Source organism: Leptonychotes weddellii, chromosome 16 (assembly GCF_054177405.1).
Source record: "Leptonychotes weddellii isolate Sample4059 chromosome 16, ASM5417740v2, whole genome shotgun sequence".
NCBI lineage: Eukaryota > Metazoa > Chordata > Mammalia > Carnivora > Phocidae > Leptonychotes > Leptonychotes weddellii.
Window position 1 is genome coordinate 16,700,674 of NC_138384.1, and position 18,568 is coordinate 16,719,241.

The window sequence follows — 18,568 nt, forward strand, 5'->3', positions numbered from 1 at the left end:
TGGGATCATGACCTGAGCCGAAGGCAGACACTTAACCGACTGAGCCACCCAGGTGCCCGTTTCCTGATCTTTAAAGGGGACATGTTGGTTAAGCGACTGCCTTCGGCTCAGGTCATGGTCCTGGAGTCCCGGGATCGAGTCCCGCATCGGGCTCCCTGCTCGGCGGGGAGCCTGCTTCTCCCTCTGACCCTCCCCCCTCTCATGTACTCTCTCTCATTCTCGCTCTCTCAAATAAATAAATAAATCTTTAAAAAAAATAAAAATAAAAAAAATAAAAAAATAAAGGGGACATGTGCTGAGGATTATATGAAATGACACAGATAGGGGCAACTACTACACCAAGTAGTTCTTGGTGTATACGATCATCATTAAAATAACACCAAACAATGCCTGCCTAGAAGGGTTTCTTAAAAGACACACCAGCCTCCCTCTGGCGCCTGGGTGGCTCAGTCGGTCAAGTGTCTGCCTTCAGCTCAGGTCACAATCTCGGGGTCCTGGGATCAAGCCCCGAGTCGGGCTCCCTGCTCAGTGAGGAGTCTGCTTCTCACTCTCCCTCTGCACCCCCCTCAACTCGTGCTCTCTGTCTCTCTCAAATAAATAAATAAAATCTTAAAAAGGAAAAAAAAAAAAAAGACACACCAGCCTCCCTGGGCTAACCTCATTTATTTACCATGAGCATTCAGGGCCTTTTGGTCCCCAAAAGGAAGCTGGACTTAGGGCCTCCCGAAGAGCTCAGTTTTGCAGTGATGATGCTCATAGCTGCTGCCTCCAGAGAGCACCATGAGCCCTAGCATCTGCCTGCTACTGCCCAATCTGGAACCAGAGGCACTCCCAGGACCATGGGATGGCAAGCCCAGAACACCCTGCCAAGGATATCTGGATCCCTGCTCTTACGGAACATGACAGAAGGGAATGTGTAGACCAGGTAGTTGGGCTATGCTTCAGGCCCCCTGTCCCATGGACAGAAACTCAGATAGAAGGGTAGAGCCAAATCCAATGAGGGCTACTAGAATTTGTGAACTGGACAGGCTAGCCCAATATCTGAATTGATCCCCTGGAGTCCCATTCAGGCCCTAGAGCTGAAGACTTACATAAATTGCGCCTAGTTGGGTTCTGTCGTTATCAAATAACTGGTAGTAATGTTGAATGAAGCTGGATCCAATCTGCTCCCAAATTGGCTTGTCTCCCATTCTGGAGCGTCACCCGGCCTCGTTGAGACCTGCAAGATGAGCAAGACAGAGAGGGAAGTGTTGGTGCCAAGGGAGCAGGAGGTAGCCAGGTGCTGTTTCTTCACTGACCCCCACCCCTCCTGTCCTCCTTGAGCAGGAAATCCTTTGCTGAGGTCTGTATTCCCATGGAACATAGAGAGGCCCTGGGGAACTGGTAGGAGACCCCTCCCAACACAGACCAGTGCAGGGAGCCCAGAGGTGGACCCAACTCAGCCCCTCCTTTGAGGAGCTATGGATGATGAAACAAAGGGGTGCCAGGGATGTGAAGCACATAGGATGGGAGCTGAGGGTAGAGCCAAGACAAAGGAAAGTCAGAGCAAGCCCTTCAACGCTCAACGGGGGCTGAGGCTTTTAAGGAGGAGCTAACCGCACCACTCTCCCACATCTTTTCATTTGATCCTCTCAACAACCTGCAAGGCCAGAGTTACTACTATTCTTCCCACTTTGCAGGTCAGAAACTACAGATGTCTGTGTGTGGAGTGTCTTCTATTGCAGTCCTCAGTCCCATCAACACTGCCCCAGGGCTGTATTGGCAGGTGGAGGAAGACAAAGTGAGAGAGGGGGAGATGGTTCCTCAATGCCCCACTTGCAATAAAACAGCAAGTGACCCTCCATTTTAGTGTTGGGAGCAGTTTACTTCTTTGAGCACTGGTAAATCTCTTCATTTCTTCACTGACAGGGTTACCCCTACCCACTTTCAGAGCTGCAGATATGAGTTCAGAAGATCAGAGAGTAATACTGAGGGGTGTTGGGAGGGGAAATGGAGGCTGTGAGGGGGAAACATGTCATCTCTCCATACCCCCCATCCCAGCACTGCCCCTGTTGGAAGGGGATTGCCCCCCTCTGCTGAGGGGGAAGGGAAACCCCCTCACAGCTACAAACATCACAGCTCTGAGGGTGCTAGTTGGCAAACTAGAGCCCCAGATGAGAGCCACTCTGGCTCTGTTAGCCAGCACCTCCCCCCCGCCCCGCCGGAAGCCCACATCTCACTGAAGGATCCCATGACAGCAGACTTTTATGCTGTTCTATAGTTGGGTCTGACTACCTCCCCATCTCCTGATAACAGGACTCTGAACCTAAGAGGTGTCAACCCTGGCAGACAACGATTAACTGTGGTGGAATATGATGTAAGTCACTACCCTAAGAAGGGCCTCAGCTTCCTCCTCTGTAAGGGGGTGGGACCCAGATGTTGCCAGTGGTTATAAAGCCTCACTAAGGGAACCTGCTAGTTTGCTCCAGTCCCTATGACCTCACCCAACGCCAGAGGAGCCAGCTGGGATGGATAGTGTAGGGGGGCAGTGGCTTACCCAATCCAGCCAATCTCTTAGCCTATGACCAATACTCCAGCCAATGAGGGGCCAGGAAGATGAGCCAGCTTTATTTTAGGTCCCATAGGAGGTAGTAGCACTAAAAATAGGAGCTCAGTGCTGGGATGACTAAGAAATGTCCAGGATAAAGTCTAAAACAAGTAGAAGAGAAAGCCTGGACCCGGCCACGCCTGCTACACAGGAACACAAGGTGTGTTCCAGTTTATACTCTACCAAGAAACAAATCAACAAGTGGGAAAAGCATAGGATCAACAGCTAGTCTCAGCTGCTGTCTTGGTCACATTTCCAAGGGATCAGGCTGTGGCTATACCCACTCCCCATCTCAAATCTCGGCCCCTTCCACCCTAGTATTCACTATGTTTGGCTCACTCACTGTGGCCCAGCCCTACAATATCTTACCCCAAGATGTCCTACTCAGCTCCCAAGAGCTCTGGGGCAAAGGGAAAGCTGGAGGAATGGATGAGGGCCATCTCTCCCTCTGTCCTCAGCAAGGTGGGGCAGCCCTCAGGGAAGGTCTTGGAGAAAGAGTATGCCTTTTGAAAGAAAAAGCATAAGCAAGTGTCTGGACACATGAAAAGAGGTAAGGGCAGGAAACCAGGAAGCTGGAGATGAAGGGTGACAGGAAAAAAGGCTAAATAAAAGCTGATCCAAAGACAAAAGTGGTGCCATGTGGTAGGACAGTGATGCAGAGGAAATGTGGGGGTGTTTTTTCTTTCTTCAATATTGTTCTTAAGGTGTGATAACTTGCCAATACGAAAACTACTTGGCAGAAATAGAGGGTGGAGGGATAAAGGGACAGAAGGGTACTCTGGTCTAGTGGGGCAGGGAAGGGCAAAGTGAGCTTTCCTAAGGAATGAGACTGCTCAGGGCTCCCAGAAAGTGTGAGAAGGAACCTCCAAAACTATGGGGCTTGAGGCCGTTTCCAAGTAGGGTCCCCGAAGCCAATACCAACTTGGCTGGCCTGCCTGACCCTGTTTTGTTTATTTGCATGTAGTAATCATGACAGCCATGTGGTCAGACCCCACTGTCATCCCACTTTACAGGTGGGAAAACTGAGGTTCAGCAATATGTCTTGCCCCAAGGCCATCTAGTACATCAGTGCTAATACTGGGTCCCCTGGTCGAAGTCAGTGCTTTCTTCCTGCTAACTTTGTCCCTGAGCTCTAAACAACAAAGCTGGCCATGTCCCTTCTCTACAACAGCCTCACTTTTGGATTAAACCCTGAAGCTCCACAGGTGGCCATCCACACCTGTCCCTATCTCCCTACCACTTTCTCCTACCTTCATCCAGCTCCACACACAAACAGACCAGAACTCGCTGAGCACTTGCTCACTGGTTTTTGCCCACCCCCACCCCATGAATCCCCTTGCTGGGATGTCCTCCCTCCCCTCATTTGCCTGGTCAGTTCCTGCTCTTCCTTCAATTCACTGTTCAGACTCCATCTATTTGGGTCCTCCTTCCCAGACTCAAATGTTGACCCCAACCCCATGTGCCAGGGCCTACTCCTCTGCCTAAACACTGTAGCTCTGGGCTAGGATTCCAGTGTGGTTCTTGCCACACCCACTCCACCCGACCCCAATCCCCCAACACAGAGTGTGGCTCAGCAAACTACAGGATTTACAGTTTCTGACTCCAAATTTCCCACAAGCTTTCAACTCATGGCTGGGAGGCAGCATTCCTGCATCCAGAAAAAGAAGCAGGGAGCAAAGCGCCACCCCCCCCCCCATCCCCACGCACCACAGGAAGGGGTCTGGGCCAGGCTGGGAGGATGCTCCCCAGGATGGCCAGCAAGCCCTGACCTTGCTTCTAATACATATACTGCAGAAAGAACAGTCTGAAAAGAAAAATGCCAAGGCTCAGAAGCAGCCTCACATCAGATTGGGGACTGACCTTCATGACGGCTTCTCCTACAGTTCTTCCAAGAGGGCCGCTGACCACGCCATCTCCTGCTTCACCCCAACAGTCCGCAGGCTGACCGAGGCCAGGCTCCTCGAGGAGCAGAAATGACCTTGATGACCTCTCGCCCACTGAGCATCAGCCTTCACTGACCTTTAGGTCTCTGTGGGTGCAAAGACCCTCTAAGAATGTCTCAAAAACTGTGGCCCTCTCCCAATAAATTTGCACGGAGGTAGAGATGCCCCAGCCTTGTGAATAATTTCGAGTTGTTCACACTCCCTGAGGTTCAGCCACAGACCCCAGGTTAAAACTTCTTTCCCAGAAGACCCCATTAGACAACAGAAAAATTTCATTTTTATCCTCAAATTCTGGGTGTTTCCAGTGACAAAACTTAAATAGCAGTGTCCAGCTGATAACATGTCAATTTTCACTAATACGTATTAGACACAGAAATGTGCTAAGAGCTCTCTCTATGTGCATTTGCTCCTAATACCCTGTGAATCAACTCCCACATTACACTGCAGCACAATGAAGCTCAGAAAGGTTAGCTCACTCACGCAAGGCCATGAGCCTAATGGATGGTGGAACTAGACGGAACCAGGTTTAGCGGACTCCAGGGCCAAGCCCCCCAGAGACAATAGATCAGACATAAAAATGAGCAGACCACACCAGTGAGAGAAGTGCTCCTGCGCAAGTAAGGCTGAAGCCCTGACCTCTAACCTTGACTCTGTCAGAGAGGGGCAAGACAGAACTAAACCAAGGCTTCTGCCTCCAAACAAAGGGACCAGGCAGATTTCCACACCAAACCCAACAATAGGCATTTTCATGGGGCATGATCTCACAGTTTTCCCAAACCCGCAAAGTCACAGCTCAGTTCTACCATCTCAGCAAATCAGAGATAGATCCTGGTCTAGCTAAGCCTGGGGCAGGGATGGGGGCAGGAGAGTGATGGGGAAGAAGATGTCACAAACTCCAGACAGATACACAAAAAGACCCACGCTTGTCTTTTCTCAAGCACCCATCACCAAGGCCTGTAGGGAATGCTAGCAGATATGCTGAGCTTCTAGTGGGATCCTTGAAATCAGCATCAACCATGGCCATTACCCTCACATGCCCTATGGCTCTCAAATGTTCCCAGTGACTTCCCTTTCTATTCTCCAGACAGTCTCAACTACTTAGCCGGCCTTCAAGGCCCCCGGGTGACCTGCCCTCCTGGCTGTCCAACCTCATCTCCTACCACCCCCTCTCCCCCCTCCTCTACAGCCACTCAGGGTATTTCCCTGTTTCTGGAACATGCTGAGCCTCTTCTCACCCAAGGGCTTTGCAACTGTTTATCCTTCTACCTGGATCACTATTCTCCCTGGATCTTCATGTATCTGGCTCCTTGTCACATATGTGTCAGCTCAAATGTCACCTCCTCACAGACACCTTCTGTGATCACTCAGTCTAAAATAACTGCCCAGCTACTCATTTCACCATCTTGTTTTGTTTTCTTAGCACTTATCACTGCATGAAATAGTCACGTTTAACATATCTGTTTATGATCTGTCTCCCCGACCTAGGCAGCCCTGTTCCCATGGTGCCTGGCTTAGCCCTTCTTCTTTGGAGGACTGAATTCTGGACAAACCCTGCTGAATTTAAGTGGCCAAGTGACCCACTTCCCCTTCACCTACACCTTCTGTCCAACTCATCAGGAAACAACACTTTGTCATCAGTCACCTGTCTAAGGGTGTGGCAAGTGGGGCTTGGCCCAACCCCCTCTCTCATTTTCAAGGCTTTGGTCACCTGACGGACAGCTGTGGCTCAACAGCAGGCACACAACCACACCCTCAAGGTCTGACCTCTAGCCTACTCCTCCTCTCCCTCACTGTATGACCCTCTGACCCTGTCTCCTCACCAGTAATTACGGGGATGTTGGGGGTAATCAACTGAGAGTATAAAGCAAGACCCAGCAGCAAGGAGTCAGTCAGGTCCTAAGTGAAGCTCCAGGTCAAGAACTAGAAAAAAGGTGGTTACCTCAGCCTCCTGCAAGGATACCACATCATGGAGCAGCCTCGACACAGGACTGGCAACAGCCTAGTCCATCACTCTCCTGCCTGAAGTCTGGAGAGCAATCAGCCAAGGTCTGGTGCCTGAATGGCTGGCCGGGACAGAACCCTTTCCTGGGGCAGACCTAAGGCCTAGATGCCCCCAGCACCCTGAGGGCCTTTTCCTCCTCTTCTGTCTGGAGGAGGGATCCAGAGCTTTTGGGCTGCCCTGGCTAGCTCAGAAGTTGAACCTTGAGACCTGCATTCTGGTGTTTCTGCTCTGTACTTAGTCCATGAGTAGCCTCCCTTTCCCACGTCACTCAGAGATCTCTGGGGCCCCTGTCCTAGACAGCTCCCATCCATGAACTGAACCCCAGGTTATGAAATTGCTGATCAGGTATATATGGACTTGGCTCCCCAGTTGGGCCTGAAGCCCCTAAGTGACCACCCCCATGGTCTGCTACGACCATGCCTGGCGAATACTGTCATGACACTCCAAGACTGAGGTGAGCAGAGGAATGAAGGGATGAACATGGAGTCCCCAGGGTGCTGAACTGGCCTTCTCTGTAAGCCAAACAGTTACATGTGCTCTCTCATTTGAGCCTCACAGCTGTAAAGCTAGTATGATTATCATCATTTTCTAGATGAGGAAACCAAAATTCCAAGAGGTTAAGAAAGAATTCAAGATGGGCGCCTGGGTGGCTCAGTCGTTAAGCGTCTGCCTTCGGCTCAGGTCGTGATCCCAGGGTCCTGGGATCGAGCCCCGCATCGGGCTCCCTGCTCAGCGGGAAGCCTGCTTCTCCCTCTCCCACTCCCCCTGCTTGTGTTCCCTCTCTCGCTGTCTCTCTCTCGGTCAAATAAATAAATAAAATCTTTAAAAAAAAAAAAAAAGAAAGAAAGAATTCAAGATGACACAAGGCCACTGGCATAGCCAGCATTAAAATGTCCACTAAGGGCGCCTGGGTGGCTCAGTTGGTTAAGCGACTGCCTTCGGCTCAGGTCATGATCCTGGAGTCCCGGGATCGAGTCCCGCATCGGGCTCCCTGCTCGGCGGGGAGTCTGCTTCTCCCTCTGATCCTCCCCGTCTCGTGCTCTCTCTCCCATTCTCTCTCTCAAATGAATAAATAAAATCTTTAAAAAAAAAAAAAAAAGAGAATAAAATGTCCACTAAAATGGCCTGGACTAGAACAGCTGAGAGCCAATGTCAAGTAGCAGAAAGTGTAGAGGTAACAAATGAGATGGTGAGGAATGGAGGCTAGGCCTTTTCTTACCCTCTGAAATCAGCAAGTTCTATGCCTCTCAGTACAGAAAGCCCCTGAGTGCATGCTCGTCTGGTCAAAGCAGGACTACACCATAGAGACTACTGAGAACTTGCATTTGCCTAGGTCTGAAATCACCTCTGCCAGTGGAACCAATGTCTCTATACACAGACATCACTCCAGGGGGCAGCAGTCTCTGCCCTGGTGAGACCCAGTGGCTCTGATGAAGTATGAGAGGCTTTGAAAAACAATCATTCCATAATTTCCCCAGTTTACTGAAGCAAGCAGCCCTGAGTTCCCCGGCAAGTCAAATACATCCGCCTCTTGAGGGGGAGGTTCTCCTCCTCCGAGGTAGGCCCCTCTCTAGTCTTGGGGCTTAGGGAGCTGGCACATAGGTACCAGCAACATATAAGGGTAAAAGGCGACCTTAGCCCAACCCCCAGGATCCTGTAAGTCTACTTTAACATATAAGAATTCCTTTAGGGGTGCCTGGGTGGCTCAGTCGGTTAAGTGTCAGTCTTCGGCTCAGGTCATGGTCTCAGGGTCCTGGGATCGAGCCCTGCATGGGGCTCTCTGCTCAGTGGGAAGCCTGCTTCTCCCTCTCCCTCCACTGCTCCCCCTGCTTGTTCTCTCTCTTTCTGTCAAATAAATAAATAAATAAAATCTTAAAAATAAAAACAAAATCTTTAAAAAAAAAAAAGAAAAAATTAAACTAAAAAAATTTTGAAAAAGCAAAAATCCTCCATGATGAGGTTCAACTCAACCCCAACCCATTAGAAATCCTGCTCAACTTCCTTTTTTCTTTTTTTAAAAGATTTTAAAAGGTTCACTAACAATCTTTCTTCTTCAGTGTTCTAATCATTGCAAAGCCTCCTCTTCTGCACAGGGCCAAGAGCCCCTTTAGGTCCCTTCAACTCAGCCCTAAGTACATAATAACAACATTACTCCTTTCCCCAGCACCAGCACTGGGTAGGATTCATTCTTCTACCTTCAGCCTCGGCCCAGAGCCTAACACACAAAAAGGGCCAAAGAATGGTTGCTGAATAATACTAATCACTGGTGAAAAAGGAAAAGAAAAAAAAAAAATCCAAGCAAGATACTAATGCCCCAGTAAGGGAATCCTAGAATACTTTTTATACAAATGCCTTCCAGTTCTTTTTTTTTTTTTTTTAAGATTTTATTTATTTATTTGACAGAGAGAAACACAGTGAGAGAGGGAACACAAGCAGGGGGAGTGGGAGAGGGAGAAGCAGGCTTCCCGACGAGCAGAGAGCCCGATGCGGGGCTCGATCCCAGGACCCTGGGATCATGACCTGAGCCGAAGACAGACACTTAATGACTGAGCCACCCAGGAGCCCCGTGCCTTCCAGTTCTTAAATTTGAGAATTCTGTGTCATTCTTAAACCATTCATGCCACCCCAACCCACCAACTGCTAAGACAGCAGAATAAAGTGAGATGTAGCTTGGAGAGAAGTACACTCCATGTCAGTAAAGGACCTAGTGTTGAGCTTTTTGAGAACCCAGGCACCCCCACACCCTGCCATGCTTATGCAGCCACATTTCGACTGTTCCATGCCAGACTCCACTTCCAAGTCAGCCCTACATGAATAGAAGGTGCAGACAGATTCTGAAGAACCTCAGGATTCTCCTCTTATCTCTGAGATACAGATGGCCTGCCAAGTTCCAGAAAGGTCAAGGACTTCTGGGGGTCAGGATGCCTATCAATGACTAGCTAAGCCCAGACACAGAAGTTCTAGAAAACTTCTAGGGGTGGAGTGAGAGGGAGAGACCAAAATTCCTCCTACTCCTGACACCGCTGCCAGTGGTGAAGGAACAGTATCAAAAAGGAACAGTATCTTTTTGACCTTGAAGGAAACCATGATCATCAAGTCACCTAAAGCCTTGGAATGTGCAAACTAATCCACAGATATAAGCCTAGCTCAACTGAAACCTGTGTCCTAGACAGAACCAATCCTGACAATATAGAGAGGGTCTTGAAACAACTGCTTCTAGCACTAGGAGATTCCATCACAGGGATCCTATGTATGTCCTGTGGGCAGTCCCTCCTTGTTGCCTATCTCCACCAGCAAACCAGACCCTTCTAAGCCTGCTGAATGAACCTGACTTCCACGTGCTTACGGGCCAGGATGTGGACAAGGAGGTTTGAGTTCAGAGAGAAGGGAAGTGCTGGTTAGGAGATCTGGACAGATCTTTGCCTGCCCTCCTCAATCAGAGAGAATGACTAGACAGCAGGAAAAGGAAAACTTCCAATGACCAGAAAAACATCACCTGGGGAAATACTCAAGGAAAAAAAAAGTCCAGGGGTGGCGGCTTTCGGCATCATGGGCCTAACTCAACTTTCCTAGGAGACTTGCTTGCTGGTGAGGCCAGGCCTGCAGAGACTTAGCTGCTGCTTTAATCCTTGCAAGAACTATGGCTCCTAAGCTGTACTGGGTCAGAGGAATAAAGGAATCAACAAGCTGTTTCTTCTCCAAATCCCAAGGTTCTCTCTGGACTGGTCCCTTAATACATCATCAATCAATGAGAAAATGCCTTTACAAAGCCCCTCAGAAGACTACTCTAAGGCTAGATACTCCTCCTCTCCCAGGACTCAAAGGGGTAGCTGGAGCCATCATTGAAGGCAGTTTCCTAAGGCTCAACCAGCATCTTGCCTGTACACAGGTTACTCCAACCTGTACAGGTTACTCTGGAAGTGAGCAAGCAAGTGAGAGAAGTCTGACTGTCTGCAGCTTTCAGCTTTAGTTCTCTCACCCAGGCTTCAGAAGGGCCCCAAAGAGTCTGAATCTGAGCCCCACAGCCCAAATGTGCCCCACCACCAATGTGGCTTCAAATCCAGTCTGTCGTTTGGCACTGGGCTCATGGTCCTCAGGCCTGGATTCTACTTTCCCCTCCACTAAACCTCACCTTATCACCACCATTCTCCTGGAATCATTCTCCTCTGTGGGAGGAGGGCGGATGACTCTGGGAAGGGCAGATGTGAGGATTAGGCTGCGCCGGAGTTCTAATAACGTGTTGGGGGCTCACACATCCAACCTCACCTCCTTGGCTTCCTTCCTCCCCTCCTCCACTAACTCGGCCGCCCAACCCACCCACCGCTGGGGCCTGGTCCCCCGATAAAAGGGCGGGGTCTGAGCCTACCAGTCCGGAGCCGCTCATCACATCAGGCCAGATCCTCCAAGGCTGGCGGGGGGTGAAGTCCCATGTGGAACCCCCTCCCGCCCCAGATTCCCTGACCTGCCCTCCACGCAGGAACCTACGCATGAATTCCAGAGTGGGAGTTAGGTTTTGTGCACTCCCAACGGGTAGACAAGCAGGGGAGAGTTCACCTACATCCTAGCCTGGCTATGGTCGGGAACCGGGTGAGAGTCCTAATCCCGGGCTGCGGCAGGAAAGCGCCCTTACCCAATGCTGACTCCGGAGCGAGCCGGGTGGCCTTGCCCATCCCCGGATCCTTCGCTGGCGGGTGGCAGGACGTGGGGCTGGGGTCGTCCCGCTAGCCTGCCTGCAGAGCTTGCGGGACTCGGGCAGGCCGGGCTAGGCCAGACGGGGCGGGGCCCGGAGAGCCCCATCCGGGTGGTCTGGACCAGAGAAAAAAAGGCCCGGCCGCCGCGCAGTCCGGTACACCCGCCATGGACACGATAGCCGGATAGGCGCCTGGCTGTCTCTCTGTGTTCCCCCCGGCCGCCGCCTCAGAGGACCGGCGGGAGGCGGAGCCGCGCGCGACACATGGCCCCGTCCCCGCGCGGCTTCGGGCCGCCGGTGTTGCGGGGGCGCCCGGAGACTGGCAGCGGAGGCTCCAGGCGGCCCAGAGTGCGGCTCCAGCGGCCCAGCCCCCGCCCCGGCGCGCTAGCCCCGACACTCACCCGAGGGGCTGGCACGATGGCGGCAGCGGCGGCGGCGGCAACCCAGCGCGGTCTGCGACCGACTGTCCCTTCCCCCCTGCCTTCCCTCGCCACCCCGTTGCACTCTGGGAAACGCAGTCCCCCGGAGCTCCTTTCTGGCATAGATGTGCCAGGAGAAAACTACAGTTCCCAGTGTGCTATGCGCCGAGGCCGGCCACGGCCCGCAGCGCGGGAGGTGAGGCTAAGCAGGGGAGGGAGGCTACCAGGGCGAGCCCCTGAGAATTGTGGTCTAGTGGAAGCCTCTGGAACACCCGAGGCTGGCGCCAGGAAAGGGTCAAGGCTCAGTTGTCGCCAGGTCCCAGCTGGTCCGGCCCCGCCCCGGTTGCGCGGTGGTTTGGAGCAGGCCCCGCCTCCGTGGGAGTTCGGCCTGGCCCCAAGCAGGCCCAGACGCCCCTCCCGGGGCCCCTGGGCTGTTTCCGCTCCCGAACTCTCCTCCCCTTTGGTGCTCTAGCCACCCCCACCCCCACCCCCGCCCTTCGACTCTTCTGAGCGGTGCTCTAAAGCCAGCCAGGGCGGAACCCATGGTGTGTGCTGTCCCAATATTCATGTGCCCTGCCCGACCCAAAGCTGGTTTCGAGCAGTCGAGGCTTTCCTTTGGGCTGGAGACTCAAATGCTCAAGTGGGGCTCAGCTGGAGACATGATTACCCTTACACTTGTACAGTTGGGGGTCTCCATTCTCATAAGTTTTTCGTTTGTTTTTATTTTTGCAGCAGGCAGGGCAGCTAAGAGTTTCATTTTTATTAACGAGAAAAGCGAACTGGTTCACCCAAACTTTCCCTGTGATTTAAGCGACCAGATTGTCAATAATCTGTCCCACCCCTTGCCCTTTCATCACCCATTCTCATCGTTTCCTGGGCAATGCAAACATTTGAAATAAAGCCTATGTCTAAGTCAGGCCTGTTGGGGAAATGCTCTGCAGCTAACCCAGGTGGACCACAGGTAAGGGAAACATCATCCTGGCAGCTCCATGCTTTCCCTCCTAGCCAGAGATCTCAGTATTCCTGTTCTTCCATAAGTTTTGCACCTTTACCAATACACACACACACACACACACACTCACTTGCTGGGGATGGCTGTTAAGATCAGGTCTGCACTACCTTGCCTGACTAGATGCTTATTACCTAGCCAGTGAGAACTCTGCATTGTCCTGTTTGTGGTGCATCTGGGACCTCCCTTGTTCTGTCATTCCCCCACCCCCAAGAAGCTAAAACTCGAGATAGATTGTATGCACATAACCCCCAGACACCAGAGTCTTGGCCAGAGCCTGCCCCTCACCTGTCCTGGGAGGGCTGCTGAGAGGTCCAAGTGAGCCAAAGCAGAAACAGTGTGTCTTCAACAAACAGGAGCTAGGATACACTAAACAGCATAGACTGAGCCTGGAAAAGCCCTCACTCCTAGTGGAGAGTGGGGACATGTGAGAGAGTGGCTTAATAGCTGCCCACAAAGGGCTTCAGTCCCAGCTGGCCTGGAAGGACAATGCTGTGCATCCACCGCCTTATTTACGATTAGCCAGAACTAATGCTAGGAAGGCAGAGATCCAATCCTTTCCCCAACCAGGCACCTGTACAACCTATACTCCACCCCTCTTAAACCAGAGACTTGTTTCTCAAGTCAGTGCCAAGGGCCATGAGGAAAGCAGAGACTAGAGAAACATTTGTCATTTCAGTTCACAGATACAGGGAAAGCCCCCAAGGAAGTGGCCTTTTCTAAAGTAAGAGAAGGAAGTCATGTTTTATGGAGCCCAGGAAGTGTCCATTTGTGCCCTAACACCTGTAGTAAATAGGGCTAGCTTTAAAGGCTTGCCTCGGCCCACTGGCTTTGAACTAAGTTATTTGGACCTATAGATAAAAATGTCACCTCACCCCTACCTTATCTAAAGAAGAATAGAAACAGCCAAGAAATGAGTCAAGGTGTCACAAATCCCAACTCCTCCACGATGGTAACATCCCAAGGCCAAAGTATCTATAGAAGAGTTCTTATGTGTGCAGGAAGCATGGCTGGTTCCAGCTGTGATCTTCACTAAGTAACTGCACGCCCATGTGTGCCACTGTACTAGGGCTAAAATGGTAAGTGAAATTCAACCACAGCTGAAAATTCATGAGGAATTCAAAACCCTCAAGAGAAGTGAGCAGTCACAATTTGGTTTAGTTGTCAGTTGCTCTTTCTCCTAACCCACAGCAAACTGGGACCATTTGGTGCAGTTTCTAAACTCTTTGGAGCGAGCTGGGCCAAGAACTCTCTGAGAACCTTATGAGGCCAGGGTCCATGTGCTCAGGGCCCCTTGTTGGACAACCATGGTCATTGAAGCATTTCTACTATCAGGATCAGCCTCGTCCTTGAGACCTAAAGTAGAGGCCTGTTGGGAGGTCTATTTCCCCACCTTTCAGGGATACTGAATCTTTATAAAAATAAAATGGTGAAACCCAAATTAAAACCTTACTTTCTGTTTAATTCGTTTTGCCAAACAAACACAGTGAAAACTTTAGTCTGACTAATTGTACAGAAAATAGAATTTGTAACCAGTAGCAAACATAACAGGATAAACCTAAGTCCCTGGCAAGCTGGAGCTTCATCAGCAGGTCACCTAGATCCCCTTGTAGATGGCCTCCTGGGGAGGGAGGTCCTTATAGGCAGAGGCACAGATCTGCCAGTCCCCATCAGAATCACAGGCTGCACCTGGGAAGGAAAAGCACGAAAAGGAGAACTGATGTTACTTGGATCTCTTATCACTACACACGGAAGAGTTGTCTCAATGCTGGCCAACCTCAAGGTGTTGTCTTCCCAAACCCATAGTCTTGGGCATCCGACCTGCATCCTGAGTGGGTAATCTTCAAGTTCAGTGGTTCTGAAGCCTCTGCTTAACCAGAACCTGCAACATAAACTGGGGGTGAGGTGGGGGACAAAGTCATAATTGCTGGTGTCACCTGTACAGAGTCTGAGGTCCCAGACTTCAGGACCTTGCTTCAGGAGAAAACAAGACAGGGTGCCAGGTCACCAGCAAGAGAGTCCAGCTGCCCTAAGCTTCAGTACTGTCAACCAGTGCCCCAGGAGTATAGGGGAGTTCAACAGCAGCGGCCTAAGGTCCCTGTAGGCTGAGAGGGGTCCAGGAGTCCAGCAAGCCGAGGGGGACCCATTCACATTCCATGCTTCTTTCGGATGACAGCCATGGCCAGCAGCCGATCCTTCTCGCGGAGTTCTTCTCGTAGCTTGGCCTCGGTGAGACGCAGGTGGCGGATGCTGCCTTTCATCTCCTTCATCTTCACCTCCATCAGCGCCAGGATGTCCCGCTGCTCGTTAAGCTTGCGCAGGAGCTCCTCCTCCGTGGTGCCTGACGATAAGGAGTATGAGTGGTCGGAGCCAGTATCAGGGAAGCCCTCTTCCCCCACCACCACCAACTGGGGACCCATAGGGCACTCTGCGGCCTCCAGCCCTGCCGTAGCAGCCTCTAGCTCCGACGCGGCGGCTGCGGCGGCTGCGCCCTCTGCAGCGGCAAACTCCACTTGCACGGTTAGGTCGATGGGTTTCACGTCTTCGCCGGTGGGAGTGGTGGGCGCTGGGGGCACGGACCCCGGGGCCTGGCTGCTGTCTACAGCGGCCTGAAGGGTGAGGAGCACAGCAGCAGAGGCAGACACCAGGTTCGGCTGCAGCTGGGAGGCCTGGGCAGTGGAGGCTGACGGCTGCTGCTGCTGCTGCTGCTGCTGTTGCGGTTGTTGCTGTTGTTGTTGCTGCTGCTGCTGCTGCTGCTGCTGCTGTTGTTGTTGTTGCTGCTGCTGCTGCTGCTGCTGCCTGCGGCGGGCGGCTGCGGCCCCCGCGGGTCTGCGTGCTACTTTGCGCTCGTTGACGCCGCGCAGCGGGAAGATGGTGGGGACGCGCACCGTGTAGGTCTTGCGGCCGCCCTGGAAGTGGACGCTGCAGAGACGATGGCCCGTGGTGGGCTGGAAGGTGGAGAAGCACCCACTGACGCCAGCACGGGACACGTTCTTGAGCCACAGGCGCCGCAGTTCAGCGTCCTTGGGAAACGTGTAGAAGTGCAGCGCCTTGTCCCGGTGCGAGTTATTGTAGCAGCCCGGCACGCAGCACGTAAAGCCTGGCATGGCTGCGCCGCGCGGCCCGCCTCGGCCCGGCCCACCGGCCTCCTGAGCCCTTCGACGGCCCGGTTGGTCTGCCGCCGCCCGCCCCTCGACGGGCGGCGCCGCGCGGGGCCTTAGGCGGCCTCCCACTACTGCCGCCCGGCGCGGCCGCCCCGGCCCGGCGCCCCGTGCCCAGAATACGCTTCCCGCCGGCCCGCGCTGCGCCGTCCGCCCGGCCGCCCGCCTGCGCTCCGGAGTCGGCCCCGGGGACGCCGCGAAGGACCGCCTGGGAAGGAGGACTACGCCCCCCACAATGCACCGCGCCAGAGGCTGCTCACTTCCGGAGCGGGGGCGAGATTATTCCGGCAGCTTTCCAGGGCACCGTGACAGCCCACGCAGAACAGATTCTTACCCCCACCCGGCTTATCCCCGGCCGACTATAGAGGCGTATTCGGTTGGAACGCTGTCGCCTGGACCGCCCTTCACAAGGACCCGGAATCCTGATGGGAATCTGGCGGCGCGCGCCTCTGTAGTGCGCAAGCCCCTTGGGCGTTTGCTTACGGAAACTACAATCCCGCAGTGCCGTGCGCTGAATTCGGAGGCTGCGGCCTCGGGCGCCGCCTAAAGGAGAGGTGGGGTTACAGGGGACTAGGATTTGGGTGAGGTTGTGTGTCAGCCGGAAGCGCTTCCCTAATCCTGGGGGCTGTGAGTCGATGGCATTCCTGCGGGGACTGGGTCAGAACCTCAGCTTCAGTGCCCAGAAAGACCTCAGGAGCTCCTTTCTCTGCGTTGAGGACTCGCTTAATTCAGCCGTGGCTTGAGTTGACTCACCTAAACACAGTCACCAGTAGGTGCCTACTGTGTGGCCGGTACAGTGCAGTGAGTTGGGAACTTGCTGAAGGGGTTCGACCCACCAGTCCTGACTACCTTGAGGGATGAGGGTCCGACTTTTGGATAATAGATGTGAATGCACCCGAATGGATGTCTAATCACAGAAATAAATGCTACAGACTAATGAACAGGACAGAGGAGAAAATGGGAAGCGGAGGCCAAGGAAGAAAAAAATGAAAGCTTGAGTGAGGAGGGAGTAGCTGGTCCTCAGGAAAGAACTAGGCTACGCCCTTAAAGAGCCTGGAAGAAGACAGGCAGGGTAACTGAAGCGCTGAAAGATACCAAACTGGGCTAAGTTAAAGATTTGGGATTTAATTCTGCAGACGACTGGGAGCTGTTGAAGAGTGTTGAACCAGAGGATGGACAGAATTTGGATTGTAACAAGACACCTCCCCAATCCCCGACTTCTATGGAGAAAATGTTCTAAAGGGCAAGAGAGGTTTTAAAACCAGGGGAAGGCCTGGCAGTTGTTCCGGGGATTTACCTGCAAGCCCTCCTTTGCTGAGTTCCCCCTTTCTCCCATTTCTTGCCTTTCTTCACCCTTTCTCCAGACTCTCCCTTCACATTTTCCTCCTGATTACAGACCATGGGTATGAAATTGAAGCCTAGTATATACTATTTCTAATTATTTGACATAAAAACAAAAAAAGACCCGGCATTTAAAAGCTTGTGAAAGAAAAAATATAACACCCCAAGTTAACTGTTACTTTTTCTTTTTTTTAAGTGCTTTATTATAAAAGGAACCCATACTTAAGATGTTTTGGGAAAATACAGGACAATGGGAAGTGAACTATTTGTCTGATCCCAACATCCAAACATCACCATTGCATTTCCTATTTACAATTAATGTGCTCCATGGTTATTGGCATGGGCTTCACAGACCCATAACAGGAAAAAGTCCCATTCCTCCTGGCCTATGCAGCTGAGGTCCACAGCTTGAACCCCTTCAAACTCAGAAATGCAGTCCATGGTGAAAGAAGTGCATTCACTTGGGTGAATATACAATAGTTAAAACATGAATACACACTTTGTTATATGATTAAATGTTTATAAAATGTGTGCAGTAGGGACAAAATTAAGCAAAAGATCATTGTTATTTGTTATTTTGTATTTTCATTGTCATACTATTACTGATAGAGTTCTGTTCCTACCTGTCTCAAAATCTACCTTACAAAAAATATTAATGAGAGATCAAATTTATATCATTTCTTCATATACAGACAGTGAAGATTATGCTCAATAAAATTCTACCTTCCAGGGTGCCTGGGTGGCTCAGTTGGTTAAGCGTCTACCTTTAGCTCAGGTCAGGATCCCAGAGTGCCTGGATCGAGTCCCGCATCAGGCTCCCTGCTCAGTGGGGAGTCTGCTTCTCCCTCTGCCCTTCACCCCACTCATGCTCTCTTTATCTCAAATAAATAAGTAAAATCTTTAAAAAAAATTCTACCTTCCAGTACATAAAATCACCTCTAACCCCCACAACCCAGCCCACGCTCTATCTTGTCACCTTTGGAGAAAGGCTAGAACCTTGTCACATGCCTCCCTGCTTCCAATCTTGCCTCCTCTACAAAATCTGTTGTTTATATGGCTACCAAAATTATATATATATTTATGTGATTCCTCTGCTTAAATCCCTCCAATGGCCTATTGCATTTATAATGTCCAAACTCCTTTCCAGAGCCTGTGAGACACCACATGGTCTGGTCCTTGCCAGTCTCTCATTCCTCCCTCCCTCACTTCATGCACCCAGTATTTTTTTTTTTTTTAACAAGTAGCAAATAGAAAATTTTATCAGTTATGTAAAACACATAGGCACCTGATCTAGGAACAATAGAATAACTCCACAGGAGACTCAGAACTCAAGTTCTAATTAAGTTTCCATGAAAATTTAAGAAAGGTGGGGAGGCTATCTTGGTGAAAATATGGTAATAGAGTCTCTAGCATTAT

General features: G+C 51.5%; 2 protein-coding genes across 2 annotated transcripts in view; both read right to left on the bottom strand.

The window, feature by feature from the left end:
- The window catches only part of NUTF2 (nuclear transport factor 2), a 15,002-nt gene extending 2,965 nt beyond the window's left edge, over positions 1-12,037 (bottom strand). The window contains exons 1-2 of the mRNA XM_081807874.1: positions 11,624-12,037; positions 1,076-1,219 (exon numbers count right to left, since the gene is read on the bottom strand). Of these exons, the coding sequence (XP_081664000.1) occupies positions 1,076-1,190 (115 nt within the window). The 5' untranslated portion in view covers positions 1,191-1,219; positions 11,624-12,037. The remainder of the gene's footprint in view (positions 1-1,075; positions 1,220-11,623) is intronic.
- Positions 12,038-14,091: 2,054 nt separating this feature from the next.
- THAP11 (THAP domain containing 11) lies at positions 14,092-16,281 on the bottom strand. Its single transcript, XM_006748967.3, has one exon. It carries the CDS (start codon positions 15,755-15,757, stop codon positions 14,798-14,800), a length of 960 nt encoding a protein of 319 aa, XP_006749030.2. The 5' UTR covers positions 15,758-16,281; the 3' UTR covers positions 14,092-14,797.
- Positions 16,282-18,568: the final 2,287 nt, after the last annotated feature.